Source organism: Petromyzon marinus, chromosome 53 (assembly GCF_048934315.1).
Source record: "Petromyzon marinus isolate PM22_M1 ecotype Great Lakes invasive population chromosome 53, UKy_Petmar_22M1.pri1.0, whole genome shotgun sequence".
Taxonomy (NCBI): Eukaryota; Metazoa; Chordata; class Hyperoartia; order Petromyzontiformes; family Petromyzontidae; genus Petromyzon; species Petromyzon marinus.
Genome location: NC_133719.1, coordinates 7,982,720 through 8,008,950, shown reverse-complemented (window position 1 = coordinate 8,008,950; position 26,231 = coordinate 7,982,720). Strand labels below are relative to the sequence as shown.

Sequence of the window (26,231 nt, the reverse complement as noted above, 5' to 3'; positions counted from 1 at the left end):
TGTGTGTGTGTGTATTCAGCAGTGGTTATTTAACATTTTAAAGAACCCATGTGCGTGTCGGACTGTACTTCATGCTCAGTCGGCATTGTTAATTGATAGGGACGTCTCTGTCCCTCGCTTGCCCGCGTGGAGCGGTGGCGCAGCGGTTAGCGCGCTGCGCTACGAACCCGGCGACTCGAGTTGCGTTCCCTCTCGCGGCCAGCTCCAGCGATTATCTAAAACCGTTCCTGGCCCCTCTCCTATGGCGACTCTGTCTCCAATGAGTACCTGGTGCGGTGTGTAAACATCGCCACTGGGGGAGACAAAGGCGGCCGGGCGTGATGCTGTGGCCAATTACCCCGTCGGCACACCGTGCCCGCCCTTTAATAGGCGCCGCTCGCTAACGGAGCTTGTCCTAAAGCATTACTTAAAGGCCGGTAGGTGTGGATGTTTGTCTTTGTTGTCAACGAGAGAGACCTGTGAGCCATCCGTAAAGTCGCCTGGAGGAGCAGTGGTGCACGCGTGTTAGGTAACTTTTCTTGCGCAAGTGCTCGCTGCAACTCGTAAGACCTTATCAGGCCATGTTTCACTGGAAAAAAAATGTGTACATCTCGTAAATAATTACAAATTTATAGTTGTACTATTAAACCCACCAAATATTTCACTATATATATACACACACACAGCGGTAAAGTTGTAGTCAGGTTATGTGGACATTTTCGTGACTGGCAGGAACACGCACGTACAGCAATCTCGCGGGCTATAAAATCACACGCAAATTATTTTTTTTGCGCAATTGTTGCTTCGCTGGAACGTTTAAGAACATTTAAGAAGACACCTCCCAAAGGTGGCGTAGAGCCTCGTGGCAATGACCACGAACGAGGCCACTCGCGAGGTGGGCCAAGAGTTCATCGACGATGTCAGCAGCCACGAGACATCGGAGAGAGCCACTCACTTGCCAGGACCGGTCGTGGACGAGACCACCCCGACCGGGCACACGGACGCCCAGCCAGAGACGGGACTCTCGTCACGTCGGTGGGTCCTGGTCCTGCTCTTCAGCAGCTACTCGCTGGCCAACGCCTTCCAGTGGATCGAGTACGGCACCCTCAACCACGTCTTCTCCAGCTACTACGACGTAGCCACGGGCTCCATCGACTGGCTGTCCATGGTCTACATGGTGGTGTACATCCCGCTCATCTTTCCCGTCACCTGGTTGCTCGACAGCAAGGGTCTGCGGGTCATCGCCATCGTCGGCTCGGCGCTCAACGCGTGCGGCTCGTGGTTGAAGCTGGCCAGCGTGAGGCCCGACCACCTGGGGTTTGGCATCACCATGATGGCCCAGTTCATCTGCGGCGTGGCCCAGGTGTTCATCCTGGGCATGCCGTCTCGCCTCGCCTCCGTGTGGTTTGGCCCCAAAGAGGTCTCCACCGCCTGCTCCATCGGTGTCTTCGGCAACCAGGTGAGGCGCCTACGCCCTGGCAGCGGGCACCCACTCGCGCAATCACCCAGCCAGCCATCCATCCAGTCACTCGCTCGTCCAGTCACCCACGCGGCCACTCACTCAGCAATTCACCCACCCAGTCATCCACATAGTCACTCGTCCAATCGGCACCCCCACGCAGTTGCTCACCCACTCAGCCGCAAACTCATTCACTTGCCCACCCACCCACCCACGTGTGAACGCGGAACGTTGGTCTAACGTTGGGCTAACCACGTGCCGACGATGGCATGTTTACTGGGGAGGCATCCATTCATCCAGCAGTGGATACAGTCTAAATGTTGGTGCAAGGTTTGCTCGTGTAACTCTACGTGGCGAGAGCGAATAGGAGATTAATCACCTGGTTACTCATTAAGTTAATCGTTTTAACTTTTTGACTTTTGTGATTTGGGCGACTCGGGTCAACTCTTGCAAGTTGGACTTATAACCCAAAGACAAAGATCCCCGCATAGCCTTGATAGACTGTCGGGGCGAGTGCTGTTAGCGAGCACCTTATGAAGGCCGGCACGGCACACGAAGGGGGGTGGGTGAACAACACGACGCCCGGCCGCCTTTATCTCCCCCAGTTGGCGATGTTTACTGCACACCGCTACACCAGAGTCAACGTAGGGGGCAGTCCCAGGAACCGGTTCAGAGATAATCGTCACCGGTGTTGGTCCTGGCTGGAATCGAACTCGGGTCGCCGGGTTTGTAGCGCAGCGCGCGGAACGCTACACCACCACCCCCACTCACCACCACTCCCCCCACTCACCACCACTCCCCCACTCACCACCACTCCCCCCCCACTCACCACCACTCCCCCACTCACCACCACTCCCCCACTCACCACCACTCCTTCACTCACCACCACTCCCCCACTCACCACTACTCCCCACTCACCACCACTCCCCCACTCATCACCACTCCCCCACTCATCACCATCCACACTCACCACCACTCCCCCACTCACCACCACTCCCCCCACTCACCACTCCTCCCGCCACTCACCACCACTCCCCCCACTCACCACCACTCCCCCCACTCACCACCACTCCCCCCACTCACCACCACTCCCCCACTCACCACCACTCCCCACTCACCACCACTCCCCCACTCACCATCACTCTTTCACTCACCACCTCCCCCCCCACTCACCACCACTCCCCCACTCATCACCACTCCCCCCACTCCCCCACCCCCCACTCACCACCACTCCCCCCACTCACCACCACTCCCCCACTCACCATCACTGCCCCACTCACCACCACTCCCCCACTCACCACCACTCCCCCACTCACCACCACTCCCCCACCACCACCCTCCCCCACTCACCACCACTCCCCCACTCACCACCACTCCCCCACTCACCACCACTCCCCCACTCACCACCACTCCCCCACTCACCACCACTCCTTCACTCACCACCACTCCCCCACTCACCACCACTCCTCCACTCACCACCACTCCCCACTCACCACCACTCCTTCACTCACCACCACTCCTTCACTCACCACCACTCCCCCACTCACCACCACTCCCCCACTCACCACCACTCCCCCACTCACCACCACTCCTTCACTCACCACCACTCCCCCACTCACCACCACTCCCCCCACTCACCACCACTCCCCCACTCACCACCACTCCTTCACTCACCACCACTCCCCACTCACCACCACTCCTTCACTCACCACACACTCCCCCCACTCACCACCACTCCCCCCACTCACCACCACTCCTTCACTCACACACCACTCCCCCACTCACCACCACTCCTTCACTCACCACCACTCCCCCACTCCACCACTCCTCCACTCACCACCACACCCCCACTCACCACCCCACCCCCCATCCATCTCTTGAGTGTTCTATATTAATTCTAGATTTGAAGCTTTCGTGACTGTAAGGATCCATACTCTTTGGTTCTATTTGTTGTTTAATTTTTTACCTACGTGTTCTATATTATCTCATTCTCTCATCCGCTTAAACTAAGCAACTTTAAAACCTCAAAGTTTGTTCGCATTGAGTTTGCACGGCGAGCCGACAAGTTGATCGTTAACGCGGATGGGGGGGGCAATCCCCCCTAACGTGACCGTACAGAGAATCACTTAATCCAACGCAAAGTGTCACTTACGGTCTATAAAATAATATCGGTCGCGTTTGGTTTACGCGACAAACCTTACCGGGTTGTCCGTGTCAGGTGGCGGCGGGTTTCACGACGCAATTTATTGTTCGCGCGACGATCTTAACCCACGCCAAATAAACAAAAAATCTGTATTAGGATCTCTAAAACGATGTTTATGTCGTGATGAGTCATCCTTTTTTTAAAGTTCCGTTTCACGCGGGGACTTTGTTAAAATCGACGTCCGTTTCCAGGCATTCCACTTCGCAAAAATAAAAAAAGATAACGTCCTTTGGAATATAAAAAAAACCCCAACACGCAGACAACCTCCTTGCGTGTACGGTACCCAATGTGTGTTGAACTTCTTTCGCACCGTACGTAGCCAACCGTGCGAATCGCAGGATGGGACGGTGGTTGTTGAAGTAACCCGTCGTGGAATGACAGAGACAAATATTCCACCCCACCCGTACGGGCTGAACAGACTGCCAGGGCAAGTGCCGTTAGCTGAGCAGGGGTGGTGGTTGATGTGGCTACAGGAGCACCGCGCCCGGCCACCTTTGTCTCCCCAGTGCCGATGGTTACACGTCGCACCGAGGTTACACACTTATGGTTGAGATGACCGAGGTGAGACACCTCCGATTAGCACGGTTGGCTACGTACGGTGCGAAAGAAGTTCAACATGCGTGTACAACCACCACACCGTGGATGACCACAACAGCTAATCCCACGTATAGCCTGTAACAGACTGTAGGGGCAAGTGCTGTTAGCGAGTACCTGTGAAGGCCGGCACGGCACACGAGAGGATGAGTGGCCAGCACCACGCCCGGCCGCCTTTGTCTCCCCGGTGCTGATGTTTACACATCACGCCAGGCACTGATTTGAAGCCGAAATTACCAACCCCCACTGACCTGCCTGGTGAACTATGGTCAAACAACCCATCGAGTGGCGGATTGACACAAAGACTTTACCGATTGACCCCAAGGATAGAAACTCCGTTGCCATTGTCGACTGCAGGAATTCATATTCTTTGGGTCTGGCCACGCCCCCTTCCACGCCCCTTTCCAGATCCTTCTCGAAGACTCTGGCACCTACATCACGTGTCCCTCTCACCCCTTCTGGGCCCCCCTTGCCACCTCGTCCGGTCACGTGCCCTCTCGGGTTCACTCAGAGGGCCATGTCCTCGCCCGACCTCTCTCCCACCGTCCACCAGGGCTTTGCCCCCCAGAAAGCCTTTCCATGCCACACTCGCTCTGGCCTTCGAGAGAGACCTAATACACGCAGTTCCACTCTTCTCTCGATACTGGCGCTACACTACCGTGACTCCATATACATCCCTACATAATGAACGAAACAGTAGGATTTCTCCACAAATCTGGCTGTCCGCCTGATGAAGCGAGTTGTAATTACTGGCGAAGCGTCGTACTCATTGTAAATGTTGTGACTTGGCTCTACAACACACCGGTGTGGCTGTACTAGTGACGAATTGGCACGTTCTCTTTACATGTCAATTCGTTATTAGTTGACTGTATTGGGTGGTGGCGGGTTTAACGACACATTTAAATATTTATGCTATCTAACCCAAAAAACGTGTTATGGACTAACTACCTCGCCTGGTATGCAGGAGGTCGTGGGTTGATCGCGACCCTGACGCCTGCTGCTGCTGCTGCTGTATATTTGGAGTTTGCGTGTCTCTCTCTCCCCGCGGTCGCGCGGATTTTTCTTCGGGTCCTCCTGGTTTTTCCCCTCCACATTTAGAATCAACATCACCACGCGTTTATGGTGTTCAGCAGCTTGACATTTCCACGTGATAAGCCACTTCGTTGTGCTATCATTACCTGTGGCCAGGTCGCTTCTCAACAACAAAAAAAGCTCTACAGCTCGCTGAGCCTTACCTGGTAACATAAAAAAAATTGTAGTAATGGTACAAATGATCAGATTAATCCGTGCTCGTGTGATGGCTAAGCAAAGTTTTTAAACATCTGTTAACGACCGATTGAGTAAAGACGCGCGAGTTTACAGTTATGAGTTTGGCCCGATCGTTTGGCTCGATTGTACGATCAGCTGATGCGGATTTTGTCACGCGATTTGACCGGGGCTTAGAGGAAGCCAAAGGATTTCCTGCACAGGGGAAAACCATGGGAGGTACAACCACCACTCGTCTAACGTTATGGCGATGCGTCTGTGTACATTTCATTTCTCTCGCATCGTGCGCAGCCGTAGCATTGTGGGGCTTTTGCTTCGGTCGTAAGATAACTTTACGCAGTCCTGGGTTAGCATTAAAAAGACCGGCTACACCTTCCACTTCAAAGGGGGAAAAAGGTTATGGTACCATTGTCCACTGTGTCCCGGGAGCTTCACTCATTGTAGCTGCCGTTGACCCCTAAGAGAAGCACTGTGAGCCTCTAGCAGGAGACCTCGATGGAGGGGGAAATGCCACGTGGTCGATAATAGTGACCATAGGAACGAATGGGATACGCCCGAATGGATTTAACTCCGCGGAGACGGAGCGATGGAATCGGCTGGCGCGCGGGTGCTGGCTGAATTGTTTTGCGTGGCTGGATCCCACTCCCCACCCCCCCGAGAGATGGTTTGATGGCCTGCTCCAGCAGTGGATAGATTGTGGCTGCTGCTGCTGCTGATGATAATAATTGTCCTTCCAGCCCCGACCGTTTGTATCTCAAATGTTGCTGTTGGCGTCGAGTCCACAGTACGAAGATCCCTTTCTAACCTGTCACGTGGCGGCGATTTGCGAGCCCTTTGCGTGTTAGAGAGCGCCCCAGGGAGGCGGATATCTTAACCTCAAATAAATTTACATTAGCGCTTTATCCAGGGCGCTTTAAACATAATTAACTACGGTGCAGCGTGTGGATGTAATGGCAGAGATGCGATGGTATGAAGCAATGCGGGCGAATCTGTGATGCGTGAATTCGGTGAAAAGCGAAATTGATGACGGTAAATGATGATGATGAATGGATTGAATGAAGGGGTTAATGAGTGAGAGACGTATAGTGAGGATATGAGATGAAGGGGTGGTGGGGTGAGCTAGGGAACAATAAGTGGGCTGTTGACCTTCACGTGACCTCTGGCCTCAGGTCCAATGGGTACCTCGGTAAGGGCATGTAATTTGGGGGGGGGGGGGGGCTTATGAACGAGGTGGGAGGATGAGGGGGGGAGGAGCGGGGAGGAGAGGAGGAAGAGAAGAGGGAAGGAGGAAGATGAGGGGGGGGGAGGAGGTGGGGGAAAGGAGGAGGAGAGAGGGGGAAGGGGGAGGGGGAAGGAGGGAGGGAAGGAGAAGGAAGAGGAGGGGGGAAGGAGGAGAAGGAGGAGGGGGGAAAGAGGAGAAGGAGGAGGGGGAAAGAAGGAGGAGGGGACTGTCGTCGACTGACTGGACCAAATCTGCCCGAATGGCTGACTAATTGATGACTAATTGATGACTCTTTGATGACTCTTTGATGACTAATTGATGACCAATTGAACGCCGCTTCTGACCGATGTTTTTATCGCCCCCTCCCCCCCCCATCATCTCCCAGCTGGGAGTGGCTCTGGGCTTCGTGGTGCCTCCTCTGCTGGTGCCCAGCACGGGGGACACAGAGGCGGTGGGGAAGGGCATCTCCATCCTCTTCTACGGCACCGCTGCCATCTCCACCACGCTCTTCCTGCTCGTCCTCATCGGTGAGACATCGTCGTCTCTTGTCGTCATCTTCATCATCGTCGTCGTCATCTTCATCATCGTCGTCGTCGGTACGCAGGAGGTCGTGGGTTCGATCCTGACCCCGACGCCTGCTGTATATTCGGAGTTTGCGGTGTCTTTCTCCCCATGGTGGTGTGGATTTTTCTCGAGGGTCCTCCAGTTTTCCCCGCCACATTTGGAATCAACATCACGCGTTTAGAGTATTTGGCTGCTATACATTTCCACATGATTAAGCCACCGAGTCGAGCAATAATTAGCATGGTTGGCTACTTATGATGCGAACGAAGTTCATCATACATACATGTGTAGTGGGTTCGAATTTAGGCGCACACAACTTCTTGGGAGGCAACACTTATTTATGAATGAACACAACAGTTAACTCTTACATTACGCCCAGGGTGGTGACCACCGACCTACTCTACCTAACACACACTTCTCAGATACTCTAGCGTGACCCAGCCAGGTGGGCTACTGCCAGGTCCGCTGACTGGAGGCTTGACTCTTCTTGGCGTCTTCACGATGCGTCTTCGTTCTTGATACGGGCTGCAGCCTCGAACCTTGTGAGGAGGCTGCTTATATGGGCCTCGGCGTGCACGGGCCCCACCCCGGCCACGCCCCCTTCGAGAACCCTCTCGAAGCCCCCCTTCTGTCCACGTGCCCCCCGAGGTGCCCCCTAGGCCCCCGGCCCCCACTGGGATCCGGTCACGTGTCCAGCCGGGGTCACAGAGAGTGCCACGACCTCACACCACCCCCGTGGCCTCCCGAGTCCAGAACCGGCCGTGATGTCATTCCCGCCTCCAGCCGGGATGACGTCATGTGTGTGTGTAGACCCGCGTGGTAGTGACGCTCCCCCGCTTAGTGATGTCACACGTGTGCGTGTGTACACAGTGGTGATGCTACAATCACTACACATACAACATACATTGTCAGGATGTGGATTTACAGTGTGGAGGAAAGTGGTGTCCCTCGCTTTGCACGGCAGTAGTAGTGGATAATGGAGTAGAAGATGTAGTAATAGATGTAGTAGTAGTAGATCTAGCAGTAGATGTAGTAGTAGATGTAGTAGTAGATGTAGTAGTAATAGATGTAGCAGTAGTAAATGGAGTAGTAGATGTAGTAGTAGTAGATGTATCAGTAGTAGATGTAGTAGTAGATGTAGCAGTAGATGTAGTAGTAGATGTAGTAGTAGATGTGTAGTGTTTATAATGACAAATAAACTTCTTATGAGGCTCACTCTGTTTATTGTAATAATTCTCTTACACAGTCCTTAACACACAGAGGGGTATACAGTCCCCTCACCCGATACCCTAAGAAGGTACAGCCTCCGGACTTAGCGGGGCCTACACACAGGTCTCTTCCTAACCTAAGGAGGTACAGCCTCCTATCTTGGCGGGACTTACTCACACGTCTACCGCTATCCTAGAGTCCTCCGGCTGGGACCTAGGAGAGGCTATCTGACCCACCGCTGGCCCGGCGGGTCTTGACCACTGAATACGCCGAGCCTTAACTCTCAGAAGGGCTGGAAGGCTGGGTCCAGGGTCCTGTCTATCTTCAGCCCGGGCTTTGGTCTTCGTGTAGGGAGAGAACTCCCCACGCTCTGCGCGCTCACCCTTCTTATACCCGTTTGTGGCCAGGTCTAACCAATCTCACATTCCCACGTGGAACTGTCTGATTGGTTCTTACCAAATTGTGGCTATGATCCGCTTCACCTCGTCTGACCCCAACCGTTGTTCACACAGAGGTAACGCTGCACTGCCCCTTTGATACTGTACCTAGTGGCAATGCAGGTTACTGAACAGTGAGTAGTTAGCACCTCTACAGATGTAGTAGTAGTAGATGTAGTAGTAGTAGATGTAGTAGTAGATGTAGTAGTAGTAGATGAAATAGTAGATGAAGTAGTAGATGAAGTAGTAGATGAAGTAGTAGTAGATGTAGTAATAGTAGTAGTGGATGTAATAGTAGTAGTAGATGTAGTAGTAGATGAAGTAGTAGATGAAGTAGTAGATGTAGTAGTAGTAAATGTAGTAGTAGATGTAGTAGTAGTTGATGTAGTAGTAGATGAAGTAGTAGATGAAGTAGTAGATGAAGTAGTAGTAGATGTAGTAGTAGATGTAATAGTAGTAGTAGATGTAGTAGTGGTAGATGTAGTAGTCGTAGTTGATGTAGTAGTAGTAGATGTAGCAGTAGTAGTTTCAAGTTTCATTTTACATTTATTAGGTAGAGCCCTGTGAGCCATGCGGCTCTTGAGTTGGGTGCAACCGCAACAAACAAAATTTTAACAGAGAACATCTTAAAGCGACGACGCGCAATAGAAACATCCTGGATAAACCAGCAAATCTTCTAGAAAAAACAAAAAAACACCGTATTACAACGCTATGTGCAAAAATCCCAGTGTGATGCAACACAAACAATAACAACCATAAGACAATTTAGATTCAAGTTATCAGGCCAACTCCGCACTTCCGCAAGAAACATGGCTTAACCATATGTTTTAGAAATCACCAAAATAAAGCTATAAAATACAATTTAACAACAGTAATCATAGGAACTTTGATTCAAATTTAACAATAATCGATATACATAACATGTACAAACAAACTTGCAGCCATATCTGTCAGCATGACACTCCCCGTGTATGATGTGTGAGTGAGTCAATGGTAGTGAGTGTATGATGAGTGAATCATTGTATGATGAGTGATTGGGTCAGTGACCTCCTTTTCGCCATCGCGGCCTCCTCCCCACCATCGCGGCCTACTCCTCGCCATCACGGCTTCCTCCCCGCCATCGTGGCCTCCTCCCCTCCATCGCGGCCTCCTCCCCGCCATCACGGCCTCCCCCACGGCATCGCGGCCTCCTCCCCTCCATCGCGGCCTCCTCCACGCCATCGCGGCCTCCTCCCCTCCATCACGGCCTCCTCCACGCCATCACGGCCTCCTCCACGCCATCATGGCCTCCTCCCCTCCATCACGGCCTCCTCCACGCCATCGCGGCCTACTCCCCGCCATCACGGCCTCCTCTCCGCCATCGCGGCCTCCTCCCCGCCATCACGGCCTCCCCCACGCCATCGCGGCCTCCTCTCCGCCATCGCGGCCTCCTCCCCTCCATCGCGGCCTCCTCCCCTCCATCGCAGCCTCCTCCCCTCCATCGCGGCCTCCTCCCCTCCATCGCGGCCTCCTCCATGCCATCACGGCTTCCTCCCCTCCATCGCGGCCTACTCCCAGCCATCATGGCCTCCTCCCCTCCATCGCGGCCTACTCCCCGCCATCACGGCCTCCTCCCCTCCATCGCGGCCTCCTCCACGCCATCACGGCCTCCTCCCCGCCATCGTGGTAGATGAAGTAGTATTAGAAGATGTAGTAGTAGATGTAGTAGTAGATGTAGTAGTAGTATATGATGTAGTAGTAGTAGATGTAGTAGTAGTAGATGTAGTAGTAGTAAATGCTGTCCAAAAAAAGGGCGCGCAAAACAACTAGGCACGAGGAGACAGCTGCCTGCCGAGTCGCTCACATTACATATGCATGTTGAACTTCTTTCACACCGCACGTAGCCATCCGTGCTAATTGCAAGGTGCGGGGGAAAGACAAGAAAAAGCATTTCTTAAAGATATGAGTTTTCAGGACCGAAGTTGACCGAGGGGAGGCCCATGACCGGTGACGATAATCGTCACTTGTGTTGGTGCCCTGAGGTTCCCCGGTGTGAAGGAGGGAGCCTCCGTCAAAATAAAATCGTGATCATTATCATCATATTTGTGTTGAACATTTACTCTAAGCTACATCGGTATGCGCAGAGTGTTGCCGCATTGCCGCACACGCGCAGATAATTCAAACCGCGCAAAGTTAAAGTGAACGCCGGGTGGAAATCGGTTCTTGGTCGGCATGCACGGCGCGAAGCGAGGGAAGCGTGTGAACGGAACGGCTTTCACTCACCCGCACTTCCAAACGCGGTGAAGCACGGTCAAAGAATCACCGTGAGCCGGCACGGTACGAGGAGGGAGGCCTTCGTCCGATGCAAATGAGCATTGGGGGGAGGGGGGGTGGGCATGAGTGCTCATCTCCTGCTTACGGCCCTGAGCCAACGGTGGAAATTCCACGTTGCTATGGTGGGGGGGGGGGGGGGTGGAACGCGTCAATCCACTAGACACCCACAAAATGCTACTCGTTTTATTGACCCCGGAGGGATAATGGGCTGAGTCGTTTTCCGACCAAAATTTGAACTCAAATAATAATAATAAGTGAATACACAACAGGCCGCATTAACTTAACAGCAGGCGTCAGGGTCGAGATTGAGCCCACGACCTCCTGCATACCAGGCGAGGTAGTTAACATCTCAACATCGAACTCGCGACCTCCTGCATACCAGGCGAGGTAGTTAACATCTTAACATCGAACTCGCGACCTCCTGCATACCAGGCGAGGTAGTTAACATCTCAACATCGAACTCGCGACCTCCTGCATACCAGGCGAGGTAGTTAACATCTCAACATCGAACTCGCGACCTCCTGCATACCAGGCGAGGTAGTTAACATCTCAACATCGAACCCACGACCTCCTGCATACCAGGCGAGGTAGTTAACATCTCTCCACCGCTGGCACCCCTTACCGAGACGGGCCAATTGCGTATTACGTCCGATGGATCAAGCTTGGGTTTCGGTTTTTTTTTGGTCGTCGACGGAACGGCGACGCCACCGTCGCCGGAAACTCTCGCGTACCGAACTGCCGCTTGCCCCCGCCCCGCCCCCCACCCCCCGCAGTGTTCCGCGAGGAGCCGGCGCTGCCACCCAGCAACTCGCAAGCGACGCGGCGCGACTGCGAGGGCGAGGGCACCCCCTTCCACCACTCCATCGTGCGCCTCCTCAGGAACCGTCCCTTCATCCTGCTCATCATCACCTACGGTACCCCCGCCGAGACGGATCGTCCTCCGAGAGAGGGCGAGGGGAGGGCGGGGGAGGGGGGGGGTTTCCGTCGTGATGGCTGTCGCACACTGGTCGCCGATGATCTAGAACGAGGGGGTGGGGGGGGGGAGGGCGGGGGGAGACGTGTGGCGGCTCTTTCAGCGACTGCTTCGTGACCGCTCGTTATTCGGGACTCGCCGTCTCGTGTTCACCGCAGTGCATTGTGGCTCTTGAAATAATGAGTTGTTCTCTTGTTTTTTTTACTTTACCGAATTCGAACTAAAATGCCTCCTCTTGTTATTTTGTGTTGCCGTACCCCCGACCTAGAAGCTTCCGGTTCAATTCCCGGCTGATGCTCTCGAAGCTGCCGGCTCAATTGCCCCCCACCCGACCACCTCACCCCTTTGAGACTCTGAAAATTAATATTTTATGAATGCCTACCAGACAATATATATTGGAGTTATTTTGTTTTTAATTAAGGTCAGAATCAACGAGTACTCCGTTTTTCTCCCACGTGGATTGTCGCTCATTAATGGAGTTGGCAAAACATCCCAATATAGGGCCCCAGAGCTTGGGCAATTGTTGAGTAGCCGCCGGTTGCGGCTGCCTTCGTCTGTAGTTCCCGTGCCTCTGAGTTATGCATTTTTCGTTATGCATTTTTCAAATCTACCGCTTAGCTTTTTCTTACTGCGTGCGCATTGCGGGCACCCATCCAAGAGCTATCCTTGGCACTCAACCAAACCCTTCATAGTTTCCAAGGTCCCGGTGAGCTTGCAATAGTGTTCTGGGTTGTGTTGTGTGTCACAGGCCCGGGCGTTTAACAGCATTCGGCAATGGTGCGTGAATTGAAGTGCAGGTTTAAGAGCGAATGACAGGCTTAAGAGCCTGACGGCGATGCCTCAGCCTGTTGGCAGGGCAGCGTGAAACTTTGCTGTGGAACTACGTTAATCCTGGCGTCACTCGCAAGCCTTTTGGACCTCACCGTGATGATTCTTAATTACGAGTCGTTCGTCGCGGAGAACACGTATGTTTCTTCTGCTGTGATCGGAAAGCTAATGGTGAATCAGACCATCATGGGGGACCTCCTTTGCCAGTACCAAAATATGAGAATAGGTTTTAAAGGGGAAAACATATTCTCATATTTTGGTACTGGCAAAGGAGGTCCCATGATGTAGCTGCTCACCCCGAGCTCCCAATACTCTGATAGTGGCATTGTCTTTGTGCTGTGTTCGCCTTTTGGCGTCCTCTGGTCTAACACCGTTTGAGACGAGAGCTCGAAAGAAAGCTGTCTCTGGTGTGGACCAATCAGTTTCAAAGACAATGCATCATATTATCAAAGCATGTTTTTTTGTTTGCATTCTGCCCACAAGTATTGTGGTTAATGCAGACGACATGATTCCTTGTAAAAAAAGTTTCGGTTTGGTGTTTTAACATCTTAACACAGCTGTTCTGTTGCCAGAAAAAAAGGGGAAAACCTATTCTCGTGAATCAGACCATCGGATTACAAATCCGCTGTACGGGGTTACGTTTGCGCGTCACGTGAATCGTCCGTCGGTCCACCCGACTGCAGGCAGCAAAGACTAATGCGAACAACAACGAAGATCAGGTATTTCGGGAATGCCGTCTCGTGCAAGGAATTGTGTGTTCATTTAAAGAGACGCTATTAAAAGGCAAAGTAAGCAAAGGTGAGCTTAATTGGACGCTTCTTGAAATCAGACGCTCGACATTTTTTTTCCGCGTGCCGTAATGTGCACGTGAGTACGCGTGTGTGTGCGTGTCTTTGTCTTTGGAGGGGTAATGCGGTGGTTAGCTTGGCGCAGCTGCGCTACGAACCTGGCGACCCGAGTTCGATTCCCGCTCACGGCCAACATCAGTGGCGATTGTCTGGAAACCGGTCCTGGGCCTCCCCCCTAGATCGACTCAGCCTCAAATGAGCACCTGGTGCAGTGGTGTGTAATAAACATCGCCACTGGGGAGACAAAGGCGGCCCGGCGTGGTGCTGGTCACCCACCCCCTCGTGTGCCGTGCCGGCCCCTCACACGTGCTCGCCAACAGCTCTTGCCCCAACAGTCTGTTAAGGCTACACGGGCGATCTTTGTCCGTGTGTTGCGGTTAGCGCGGCGCTGCGCTACGAACCCCCCCGGCCGCCCGAGTTCGATTCCGGCTCACGGCCGCCAACACCCCCGTGGCAGGTAGCGGCGAAGCGTTGTCGCTGCGACTCCGCCGGACAGATCGCTCCCAGGCTGAGGCTGCATCCGCCTCTGCCGCTGCCGCTGCAAGCAGACGATTTGCGCGACAGCTCGCGACCCGCAACGTGAGCGGCCCGCTCAAATGCAATCAAGTCGCTCGACTCGATCGCACGAAGTGTGGGCGCGCCTGGCCACTAACGCTTGCCCGTGTGTCCGCATGCGCCGTGTGTCTTTGTGTGTCTCCGTGTGCGTGTTTGCACGGATGTGTATGTGCGCTACTAGGCATTAACACCGGTTGCTTTTACTCAGTGTCAACCCTACTCAACCAGATGGTGGTCTACCATTACCCGGTGAGCACTGACCCACAGCGCACGGTGCTCGCCGAACTGGTCCAGCCTCACGCAAGCAAGCGCACACACGCGCACACACGCGCACACACGCACGCGCAAAGACAAAGATCCCCCGTGTGGCCTGTAGCAGACTGTCGGGGGCAAGTGCTGTTAGCGAGCAGCACCTGTGAAGGCCGGACACGGCACACGAAGGGGGTGGGTGGCCAACAACCACGCCCGACCGCCTTTGTCTCCCCAGTGGCGGTGTTTACACACACCGCACCAGGTGCTCATTTGAGCCGACCGAGGGGAGGCCCAGTACCGGTTCAGATGTTCGTCACCTGTGTTGGCCGTGAGAGGGAATCGAAATCGGGATTCCGGGTTCTTAGCACACACACGCATGCACGCGCACACAAAGACAAAGATCCCCCATATAGCCTTAACAGACTGTAGGGGCAAGTGCTGTTAGCGAGCACCTTCAGCATGCGCACGCGCACACACGCATACACACATGCACGCACGCACATGGGCCTTCCGCTGACTGTGCGTGACGAATGAAATTATTAAGCGGTCAGCAAGCCTCCCCCATCCGTCTGTGTCTTTTCACACGAACAAAATTTCAGATTTTTGTTTGATTTTGACACAAAACCCATCGGGGACCCCCCCCCCCCCCCCCCCCATGGGGTCCCCCTGTGTGGGAGGGCCATAACTTCGGCAGCATTAATTGAGTACAAGCAAAGCTCGGGACCGGTTGCTTGAATCGACGCTGGTGATATGCCAGACGTTTTAGCAAAGGCGCCTTGGGTTTGTCGGCTTATCCATTCAGTTATTTGAGTTCTCCACAACGGCGCTTTTGTTTAAACACATTGGAGAGAGAGGGAGAGAGAGAAATGAAATTGCACCACCGAGCATATTAAAAAACTGAACGACGCGCAGAGCAAAGCTGGCCTTGTTAGCTTCGGCGCAGAAACGTGAAGTGCCAGCCCAGCGGGCGTGGAACGTTGGGGCCAACGTTGTATCAGCGTCGGGCCAACCACGGGTCAACGTTGGGCCAACATTGGGCCAACGTTTGACCAACGTTGGGCCAACCATGAGCCAACTTCGAACTCGGTAAACCCGAGTTAGATTCCCACCCATGGGCACCAACACCAGTGACGATTATCTGAACCGGTCCTGGGCCTTCCCTAGGTCGACTCGGCCTCCAACGAGTACCCGGGGCGGTGTGTAAACACCGCTCCTGCGGCCATCTGGAACACTCTTGCTTACGATATTAGGAAGCCACTAGAGCTATGCGATTTTAAATCATCTACATTAAACACTTATTTATTTAGAATTGCTTTTTGTGTTTAGTTTGTTGTCCTACCCCCGCACCTCCGATTAGCATGGTTGGCTACGTACGGTGCGAAAGTTCAACATAGATACATTGCTACTAGGGAGACAAAGGTTGCTGGGCGTGGTGGATGGCTACGCACCCCCTCGTGCACCGCTCCAGCCTTCATAGATGCTCTCCATAATAGAGGTTTGTGGGTTAGATCTCTTAAATATACATGTGCCGTTAAGCCCGCCACCACCCGATACAGCCAATTAGTAAGGTTTGCCACGTGAACAAAACATTCCAATTGGCTACTAGTTCAGCACACCGGCGGTGTGTTGGAGAGTAACCCCACAACATTTACCATTCGAGTTCCGTGACGTTCTCCCCGGTAATTACAACCGGCATCATCAGGCGACAGCCAGAGTTGTTCGTCGGTGCTTCTCGCTTGCTCGCAGCGCTTGCTCCTTGCAGTCTGTTATGTCTGTACGGGTGATGTGGGGGGCGGTGGGGGCGGGGGGGGGAGGGGAGATATTAATCTCTTTGTCTTTGTGTTGCGCGAACACAGGGCGAGGAGATACATGCAGGCCGCATCGGCCTCACCCTGGTGCTGGCCGGCATGGTGGGCTCGCTGCTGTGCGGGATATGGCTGGACTATACCAAGACGTACAAGTACGTGCGCTTGCATTTGGTGACTCTGTAAACTGTCGCTTGAATTTGCGACGATTTGCCTGAATGCGACTGTTCCCAAAAGTTGATGTGCTTCTCGAACCGTTGCACAGTGGCTGTCTGAACTGTTGGTTGCATTCGAATTCAAATTGTTATTTTGCTGTTGCTGCTGCTGTTGTTGTTGAATCTGACAAGGGGAGATGTCAAGGGAGTTGCGTTACGTTAGTGTGTTACGTCGCCGTGGTTACTGTTTAGCATCAACGTGGCAGGTTAACCAAGATTCGTCTGGTGTCGTTATTTCATAACCCACGGTGGAAAGATGTTAACTACCTCGCCTGGTATACGGGAGGTCCTGGGTTCCATCCCTATCGTAACGCCTGCTGTATATTTGGAGTTTGAATTTCTCTCTCCCTGTGGTCGCGTCGATTCTTCTCCGGGTCCTCCGGGTTTTCCCTCCACATTTAGACTCAACAGCACGCGTTCGCAGTATTTGGCTACTGCTATCAACTTCCACGCGATAAGTCACTTTGCCGAGCATTCATTTGTGATATCCAGGTGGCCTCTGAAAAAGAGCTAATATAACTCAGTGGGCCTTAAGTGGTAAAATAAAAAAAATAGTTTAGTTTTTAGTTGTAAGCTTGCCAAACGTGTTTGTTGTTGTTATTGTTGTTGGCCGTCGTGTCTGCGTGGACAGGCAGACGACGCTAGCCGTGTACACGCTCTCCCTTGCGGGGATGATCACCTTCACATTCACGCTGATGCTGGGGAAACTCTGGGTCGTCTATCTCACCGCGGGGCTCCTTGGGTGAGTTCTCAACCCCTTTTACTTTTTCTTGAATAACTGAAGTTGTTTGTGTCGTTTCCCCTCCAGCAACGTTCATCCCCGATTTGCGCCATCTCGCGTCAACGTCAGCGAGACGGAGCGTCCGCTCGGATCTCTTGCAGAGCAACGAGCGCTCCCCTCTATATTAGAGAACGGCCCGCTGAAGTGGATATCAAAGAACTACCTCTGAGGGATCCCTTCAAAAGTGACCTCTGGTCCATGCGTGCGCAAAGGAGAGGGGAGTACTTCTCCCCCCTCCCCCCGACTCTCCATATGAGAGTAACGTTCGTCGCATGTTCTCAGAGCTGGAATTTTATTTTGGCAAACTAAGTGCAGAACCAAACTTTTATATGGCGGGGAGTTTTTTTTATCGTTGTCTTGTGCAGTCATTCGTGACCTTGCTGAGACCATCAACTCCACTCAACCTGAGGACCCAATTTAAACACAGGCAGCTGCCTGGGTTCGAACCCAGGGCGTCAGCGGTGACGACTGTTAAGAGGCACGGAGCGGACGTAGACTGTGGACAATCCAGAGGTCGCCTGTTCCATTCCATCTCCAGGTGCGGCAGTCGAAAACATTCGGCACGTTGCCTAAATTTGACCGCCAACCCGCCGCCCCCCTCCCGGCCTCTGTCGACCCAGCAGTATGAATTGTTTCACCACAGGCTCGTCGATCGGCAGTTTGTGTGTGGTTGGGTGAGATGTGAGCGCTTCTCCACTCGAGCTACTCGGGCCATGAGCTTTGGCTTGTTTTCGCGGATGTCTAGCGCCGCCGCTGCACGCATGTCTGCGCATGTGTTTTTGTGTCTGTGTGTGTGTGTGGAGCGGTCGTGCAGCGGTTATCGCGTTCTGCTACGGACCCAGGGACCCGAGTTTGATTCCTGCTCACGGCCAACACCGGTGACGATTATCTGAACTGGGTCCTGGGCCTTCCCTAGGTCGACTTAGCCTTCAACGAGTACCTGGGCCGGTGCGTAAACATCGCCACTAGGGAGACAAAGGCGGCCGGGGGTGGAGGTGACCACCCACGCCCACTGTTGCCTTGCCGGCCTTCATAGGTGCCCGCTAAACGGCACTTGCCCCAACAGTCTCGTTGAGGCCACACGGTGGGGGGGGGGGCTGATGTTTGCCATTGTGGGGAAATGCCCCCTTAATCTGTCCCAGGTTTTTTATGACGGGATATCTGCCGCTGGGATTTGAGTTCGCGGCCGAGATCACCTACCCCGAGTCGGAGGGCACGTCTTCGGGTCTGCTCAACGCCTTCGTGCAGGTGCAACTCTTTCTAACGTCAACTCGGCGCTGTCACTCCGTTCACTCGTCACGCGCCCGTGCCGGTGGGAAGGACCGACGCGCCGAACGCTGAACGTGACCTCTTGCGACGGCGTCCGCGTCGGACGCTCTCGGCTGCCGCCCAGTATCGGCGTCTCGAGTGATTTGTTTTGGTTTCACGGATCACGGGTGGGGGGGGGGGCACCATTCCTTTGATGGTCTCCGTCCACGCTTCGGTCATATCGGCCGCCATAGGCCGTTTGCTGCAGGAGCTTGCGCGTCAAGACGGGTGCGACGTGTCCGCGAGGACAGTGCCACCACAGCCGTCGAACTAATCAGATTCAGAGTATTTATTTGTGCTGGAGTAATCCGATGGGCTATGAAGCTCTTTTTCACGGATGTCCAGTAGGGGCGGGTCAGAACTATACAAACAAAAAACAGCACAAAAACACGTGATGGCAGTGCAAAGTACAGGAAAGGTCAACAGATCTCCCAAACACCAACAAATACACAACACTAAACCATCCCCATCCTACCAGGCACAGCCCACCGAGGTTCATTAACTTATTTTTTAAAGTGACCTGGCCGTAAATGATAGCTCAACAAAGGTGGCTTATTGTTAGAACATTGATAGCAACAAAAATAATCTGAATCGTCTCAACGCATGTTTCTACTCAACGCTATCATCAATTGCACTGCTCTACAAGGAAAAAAAAATGCACTGTAGTCACACGCTGTTCGCGAGCGGCACGTTCCGGAGATGCTCGTGGAGGTCAAACTTCGCGAATAATGATCCTGGCTCTCCGAATATCGTACGCGATTGGACGTCCGCAGATGATGATGACGACGATGACGACGATGGTGACAAATGTTAGCGGTGACCGTGTGATTCCGCTCGCAGGTTTGCGGAATCACCCTCACGTTGTCCCAGGGAAACATCGTCACGAATTTTGACCCCCGCGCTGGAAATCTGCTGCTCTGCTCGGTACTGCTGCTGGGAACCATCTTGACAGGTGAGAAATGTTCCAAGATAATCGTTTAACAGTTCATGGTTTTAAAGTTTGTAGATTTATCGTTTAAGTGCAGGCACGCATTGCTCACCACCTGCTTCTTGTAAAACACTCCACTGTCATTATTCATATCATTTTAGAGCATGGATTTCTATGTACGCATGTATGTTGAACTTCTTTCACACCATACGTAGCCAACCGTGCTCATCGGAGGCGCGGGGGAAGGACAACAAACTAAACATATAACGCAGTTCTAAATAAATGAGTTTTAAATCTAGATGATTTAAAAGTGCACAGTTCTAAGTGGCTTCCTAACAACAACAACAATAATAATAATAACAATGTCTCGGGCCCTTAAATGCCTCGGAGCTTGCCGCCGTGTGATGGCTGCCACACTGCGACTTGCAATCCAGAGGTCGCCGGTTCGATTCCATCTCCTTTACACGCTTTTTAAAAAAATATATATATTTTTGTAGCAATCGAATAATTCTTTTGATTTAAAGCTTGCGTGACTGCTTTCTCATTCTACGTGACTTTACCGAAAGAACCAAAGAAGACGAATAATTATTTCCGATGCTCTCTTCGCCCCCTCATTTGCGTGTCGAAGCACTCATCAAGGCTGACCTGCGCAGGCTGGCGGCAAACAAGATGGGCGTCGACATGGAGGTAAAGTGATTTCACGCGCTCGCTCGTTACAACGTCGAATTGACGCGGGTGGTGGGTTAGGTCCCCGCTACGCGTGGTCGTGAGGGTTTGTTCTTCGATTTGCTGGTGAGCCGAAACGATAATCGTTGGCGGGCGCTTCACAAACACTTGGCTACGCCCGGCGATTTAATTTGTTTGGTTGGCTGCGTACAGTGCGGAAGAACGGAAGAACGTCAACATACTCTACGTACGTGTGGGAACTTGGCAAAAACTAGTACCCATTTTTCCACTTGCATATCGTAAAAACTACTAAAAACTATTTTTAATGTGACCATATAAGGCTCACCTGAGCTATACAGCTCTTTTTCAGATGCGACCTGGCCACAAATGATAGCCCAATGAAGTGGCTTATCGCGTGGAAATTTATAGCAGCCAAATATTCTTAAACGCATGTTTCTAAACGCATGTCGATTTAAAATGCAGAGGGAAACACTTGAGAAAAATCCACGCGACCACCCACGGGGAGAACACGCAAACTCCAAATATACAGCAGGCGTCAGGGTCGGGATCGAACCCACGACCTCCTGCATACCAGGCGATGTAGTTAACATCTTGCCACCGCGACGAGCTGAGCCAGCATGGGGCCAGCACGGCACGGGTGGTTTTCCACTGGCTCTTTGCCACACTGAGCTGGGACATAGCCGCGCTGCGGTGGCTTCACGGGACACGTGAATCCGGGCATTGGCGGTGCAGCGGGTGTGGATGTGTGACATCGGGTCACCATTCATCAACCCACACCCTGGACCCGCGTGGTGAAGTATGGTCAAACAGCCCCGTGTTTATTTATTTTATTTATAGTTGTTTTTTTTTTAATAAGACACAGCAGACCCAACGAAGGGCTTCAGAGCAGTTAAAAATGTGGTAAAAAAAACATCTCGAGTTTATCTCACGTATCATTAAAGCAAACAAGTAGGGTTTTTTAGTAAAAAAATTCTCAGTGGGAGAATCTCGGCGAGCTTTGGAGGCGCGGTTCTCGGGGCGCAGCGTTCCCATCCTGAGGGGCCGCGGACGGCAAAAAAATGCCAAAAGCTCTCGAGACGTTTTGTTGCCGTGAGCGTCGGGCTGACGGAGGGGCGTGCGGTCGGACCTCAAACTCCTCGAGCAAGGGTCAAGGGTCGCAAAGCTGCGCAGTTTTATCGGTCAAATACGTTGAGGCGATTGCCGAAAGGAGTGCGCGGTTGAATTAAGCCCAGTAAATTTGCAGTCGTGCAGCACGGAGCCCAATTGGAAGGCAGCGGTGTAGGTGCGGTAAAGTCGGAGAGATTCAGGGTCCCCCGACGAGAACGAGCGGTCGGTCAGACGTCCAGCGGTGGCATTCTGAATGCCCTGGAGTACGTCCGTACGTTGAACGTATTTCGCACATGGGGTACGTAGCCGGCCGTGCTAATCGTAGGTGCGTTGGGGAAGGATCACAAACTAAACACAAAAATCAGTTCTAAAGAAATGAGTTTTCAATCTCGATTTGAAAGTTCATCGCTCGCAGTGGCTTCCTAATATCAGAAGAGCCTTCCAGACGGCCGCAGAAGCACGCCTGAAAGCGCGCGATGCGGTGCACATCTTTGTTCGATGGCCAGCCAAAAGCCGCTGCGAAGTAAATCCACCTTCACGCCGTGGAGGACCCACGTACAGGACACTGCCATGGTCGAGACGAGGTGTTACGTGGGCATTCAGGACATGACCAACAGCGCATGGAGGCCTTCATCCAGTAATTGAACCTTACGGCGGGACCCCCGGGGTCCGGAAGAAACGCGAGTCAAAATCGTAATTAATGAATGTATTTTTGGTTGACTCCGTCCCACCGCGCGCATGAACACCGCGACCCACCTGGCGCGGATCGTCCTGTTGTCGCGTCGTCCAAGCGCGGCGGCGAGGACGAATGCGCAGAAGGAACAAAACTTTGAAACTTCGATTAGCGCATCGCGTAGAGCTCGTCGAGAGGAATAGATCGCCGCGTCGTTCGCCTTCAACAGACATGAAATGACGTCGCAACGCAGTTTATGCGAGAGCCGGAGGCTTATGGGACCCCGGGGTGCCGCCATAAAGTTCAATTGAATAACTTAAGTATTAAACGATGTTCCCTGAGGTTCTTTGCAAGCCATCTGGCTACCATGAGAGATTCGTTCATGAGGTTATCCACATATACAAACACAGAGACAATTTCAACCGAGAAGATGGATTCTGGTTTAGCAATCATTTGAAGGATTTGATAAACCATTTCGGGTCTTAATTGATTGATCACGCTTAAGGTGGCTTTCAGACCGCATCCATTATTTTTCGTCTCCCCCCTCCTCTTTTCCGAACATAGATGGACTCGTCCACCTGAACAAACTGTCAAATCGCTCTCCGTGGTGCTAACGTTAAAAATAACCGCCACTTTTTTCAAATTTTCTTGTTGTGGTTTTCACACCTGATGATGATTGCTTGTGTTGCAGTCGAAACGTCGTGAGGATTTTTTGGTTTTATATTTGTATTATTTTATTGTTTCCCTTCTACGTGACTTTACCGAAAGAACCAAGAATATGATGTTCCCTGTGTTTTTTTATTTAGTTTCTTCATTGTGTCATCTGATCTACTGTCTTCATATTAACACACACACACACATGTCTTTATTCAGAAACCGCAAATAGTCATAAATGGGACTACTCCAGAAAAGAACACATCTGAAGTTCTCCATCAGAGCGCCCTGTGATCAACGGCGAACGCCAGACGGACGTGTGGGGTGGCTCTTCGTGGAATTTCTACAACGACGGTGCAAGCGTCGTCCTGCTCGCACGTCGGCTAAAGCACCAAATCGTGTTTCGCTATTTTTGTTCAATACACTACCTTTGACAAAAAACACAAAAAGCAAACAATGAATAAACACTGCCCTAGTAGGGGGAAAAACAATAAGAGGCGACATTGTTGTGGGCAATGACCCTTCCTCACAGTGTGATGTGCTGAAGAAGGCACATTACCCAAAACGTTGCCTGTTATATATATACACACAGGAACTCTCCTTACAAACGAGTTAGGTTCCAGAGGTCTGCTCGCAAGTCGATTTGTTCACAAGTCTATCTTTATTCCAAATCTGTAGTACGGCATGTACACTAAAAACGGGAATGGCTTTAAAAATGGTATAACCTCCTGTAGATGCCACTGGTTATTCATGTTCCAGCTGTAATGTGACTAAATATGGTCGTAGTGCAATTAACAAGGGGCTTTATTTAGAAAATGGTTATACTGGGGCACCCGCACACTCATGAATGTGCCGGTATTTTGGTGTTGTAACTCTGTGACCCGCTCCTACTGGACATGTGTGAAAAAGAGCTTCATAGCTCATCGGATTTCTCCGGAATAAAAAAAAAGGATCTGATTCTGATACTGCGATGGCAGTGGCGCACACGCACAAACAACAACAACACAGAATCAACATATTCGTCAATAATTTTTACGTGCAATAAAAAAATGTGCCGTTACCAAAACGTCGCCTGTGATGTATATATATATTTTCACCTAGAGGCCAAAAGTGTTATTGACGGATGTGTTGAGATTTTTGACAATACCACTTTACCAAGAGCAGCTACCCTCTTGATTGTAAATCGGTTTCAAATCCATGTTGTTTAACAAGGTGAGAACCCAAGAGGCCAGGGTAAGTCTCATTTGCAAGAGTGACCTGGGGCATTAGTCTGCCAGCAGAAAAAAAAATTGTATTTCCATGTACAGTATAACCTCAATTGAGTAATTTGAGGGTCATTTTGAAAGCTGCAATATCTGGACCCTGACAACGACACACGATGGCCTATTCTTGTGAATGTCGGGCGATCTAACGTCCTTGGCGAAGCAAATAGCGCGGTGCAATGATTACGGTTATGACACGCCGGAGCAATAAGCAGGGCGGCCGCCGGATGCCGAACCGTGAACCTCTGCAAAAAAAAGCAGCGAACGCCTATCGATAGGCCACTTTAGCGCCCAGGGTCCCAAGTAACACTGCAAAATAGCAGATTTTGCACTGCAGTTGAAAACATTGATTCTCTCGTGTATCCGTCAATGTAAAAAAGTGGTTACGGTACGTGCCCAGCCAATGCTTGCTCACGCATTGCCGATGGAAGAGGGCCCCCCCCACTGCAGTTACCTCTGAGGGAATTGTATCAACTCTTCTACGTTGACCAGACGTGTGGCGAGATGTTAACTAACGCGCCTGGTATACAGGATCTCGTGGGTTCGATCCCGACCCCGACGCCTGCTTTATATTTGGTGTTTGCGTGTCTCTCCCCACGTTGGCGTGGATTTTTCTCTGGGTCCTCTCCGATTTTATCCGCGCTCTTCAGTTAGAAACGTGCGCTCAAGAGTATTAGGCTGCTATAGATTTTACACGTGATAAGCCACTTCGTTGGGCTGTCATTTGTGGCCAGGTCGCTTCTGAAAAAGAGATATCCAGCTCAGTGGGTCTTTACGTGGTTAAAAATACAAAAAGATATTAAACTTACTCCTGATGATATTCTGGTAAGTTTTGATGTGATTTCTCTATTCACTAAGGTTCCAGTGGACGAATCGCTTAAATTACTTGATACACTAGTAAAGAATACCGGTTTACCAAAAGATATTCCGAAACTTGCTGGCCATTGTTTAAATAACACTTACTTCTTATGGAGAGGGGATTTCTTTAAACAAAAGGAAGGAGCAGCAATGGGTTCTCCTTTATCCCCTGCTATAGCAAATTTGTACATGGAAAACTTTGAAATAAGAGCACTTGCCTCGAGCACATTAAAACCATCCTTTTGGTTTAGGTATGTGGATGACACTTTGGTTGTCTGGCCACATGGTAAAGATACACTTAATGATTTTCTAAATCATCTCAATGCACAAAACCCGGCCATCCAGTTCACCATGGAAATGGAGGTGAATAACACACTCCCATTCCTAGATATTTTGCTTGGACATGGCCTAAACGGTAAAATAACACAGCGTTTACAGAAAGCAAACGCACACTGATGCCTATCTGAATGCAGAATCACATCATCATCCAGCTCAGAAATCCTCTCTTATCAAGACGCTCATACATCGGGCTAAAACAGTGTCAGATGGTGAGAGTCTAGTGAGAGAGATTAAACACGTTAAAGACGCACTACGACAGAATGGCTACAATAATGCTCAAATTAACAGAGCACTGAATGCCAAATCACGATTGCAAAGCAATACTGCTGAAAGCGACCAAATTGTTAAAACAATAAAAATTCCATATATCTCAGGAGTAACTGACAAAGCAAAACATTACAGTAAGATTTGGTACAGTACACAAAATTCAAAAACTAATATCTTGCACTAAAGACGCATTACCTAAACTATCAACAGAAGGTGTATATCGGATTAATCGTTCATGTGGCAGCTGCTACATTGGGCAGATGGGACGTAACATCAGCGTAAGACTAAAAGAACATCAGAGAAATATTAAATTATCTCAAACACAACTGTCGGCAGTGGCAGAACATGCTTGTCAACAAGGACACTCAATTGATTTTGACAATGTTGCAGTGGTGTGTAAAACTAATTATTACTGGCAAAGACTAATTAGAGAATCAATTGGAATTGAGAGGAACAAGAATAACTTTAATCGCTCTGACAGCTACCGGCTTAGTGCGGCCTGGAAGCGTATTATTAAATAATACACATTACATTTTGATTTAAAGAATTACTAATCTACAACTCATTACTAATCATAACCAATGACTGATTACTAATCGATTATATAATTACAATACCCCCCCTCCGCCTCTAATCACTGCACCT

At 51.4% G+C, this 26,231-nt stretch overlaps 1 protein-coding gene across 1 annotated transcript; it reads left to right on the top strand.

Moving 5' to 3' along the window:
- Positions 1 to 23,926, top strand: LOC116953894 (choline/ethanolamine transporter flvcr2a-like). The gene is made up of 10 exons (XM_032974198.2): positions 1 to 1,438; positions 7,109 to 7,250; positions 12,020 to 12,160; positions 14,632 to 14,699; positions 16,559 to 16,662; positions 17,354 to 17,464; positions 18,646 to 18,751; positions 19,652 to 19,763; positions 20,368 to 20,426; positions 23,080 to 23,926. The coding sequence occupies exons 1-10, from the start codon at positions 848 to 850 to the stop codon at positions 23,152 to 23,154; spliced, it is 1,509 nt and encodes a 502-aa protein (XP_032830089.1). The 5' UTR covers positions 1 to 847; the 3' UTR covers positions 23,155 to 23,926.
- The last annotated feature ends 2,305 nt before the right edge of the window (positions 23,927 to 26,231 follow it).

Bases quoted from the DNA above. Each gene is read 5' to 3' on its own strand.
- LOC116953894 (XM_032974198.2), top strand. From the start codon at position 848: ATGACCACGAACGAGGCCACTCGCGAGGTGGGCCAAGAGTTCATCGAC. The intron at 1,439-7,108 runs GTGAGGCGCCTA...ATCATCTCCCAG, and splicing joins TCGGTGTCTTCGGCAACCAG to CTGGGAGTGGCTCTGGGCTT. The intron at 16,663-17,353 runs GTACGTGCGCTT...CTGCGTGGACAG, and splicing joins GACTATACCAAGACGTACAA to GCAGACGACGCTAGCCGTGT.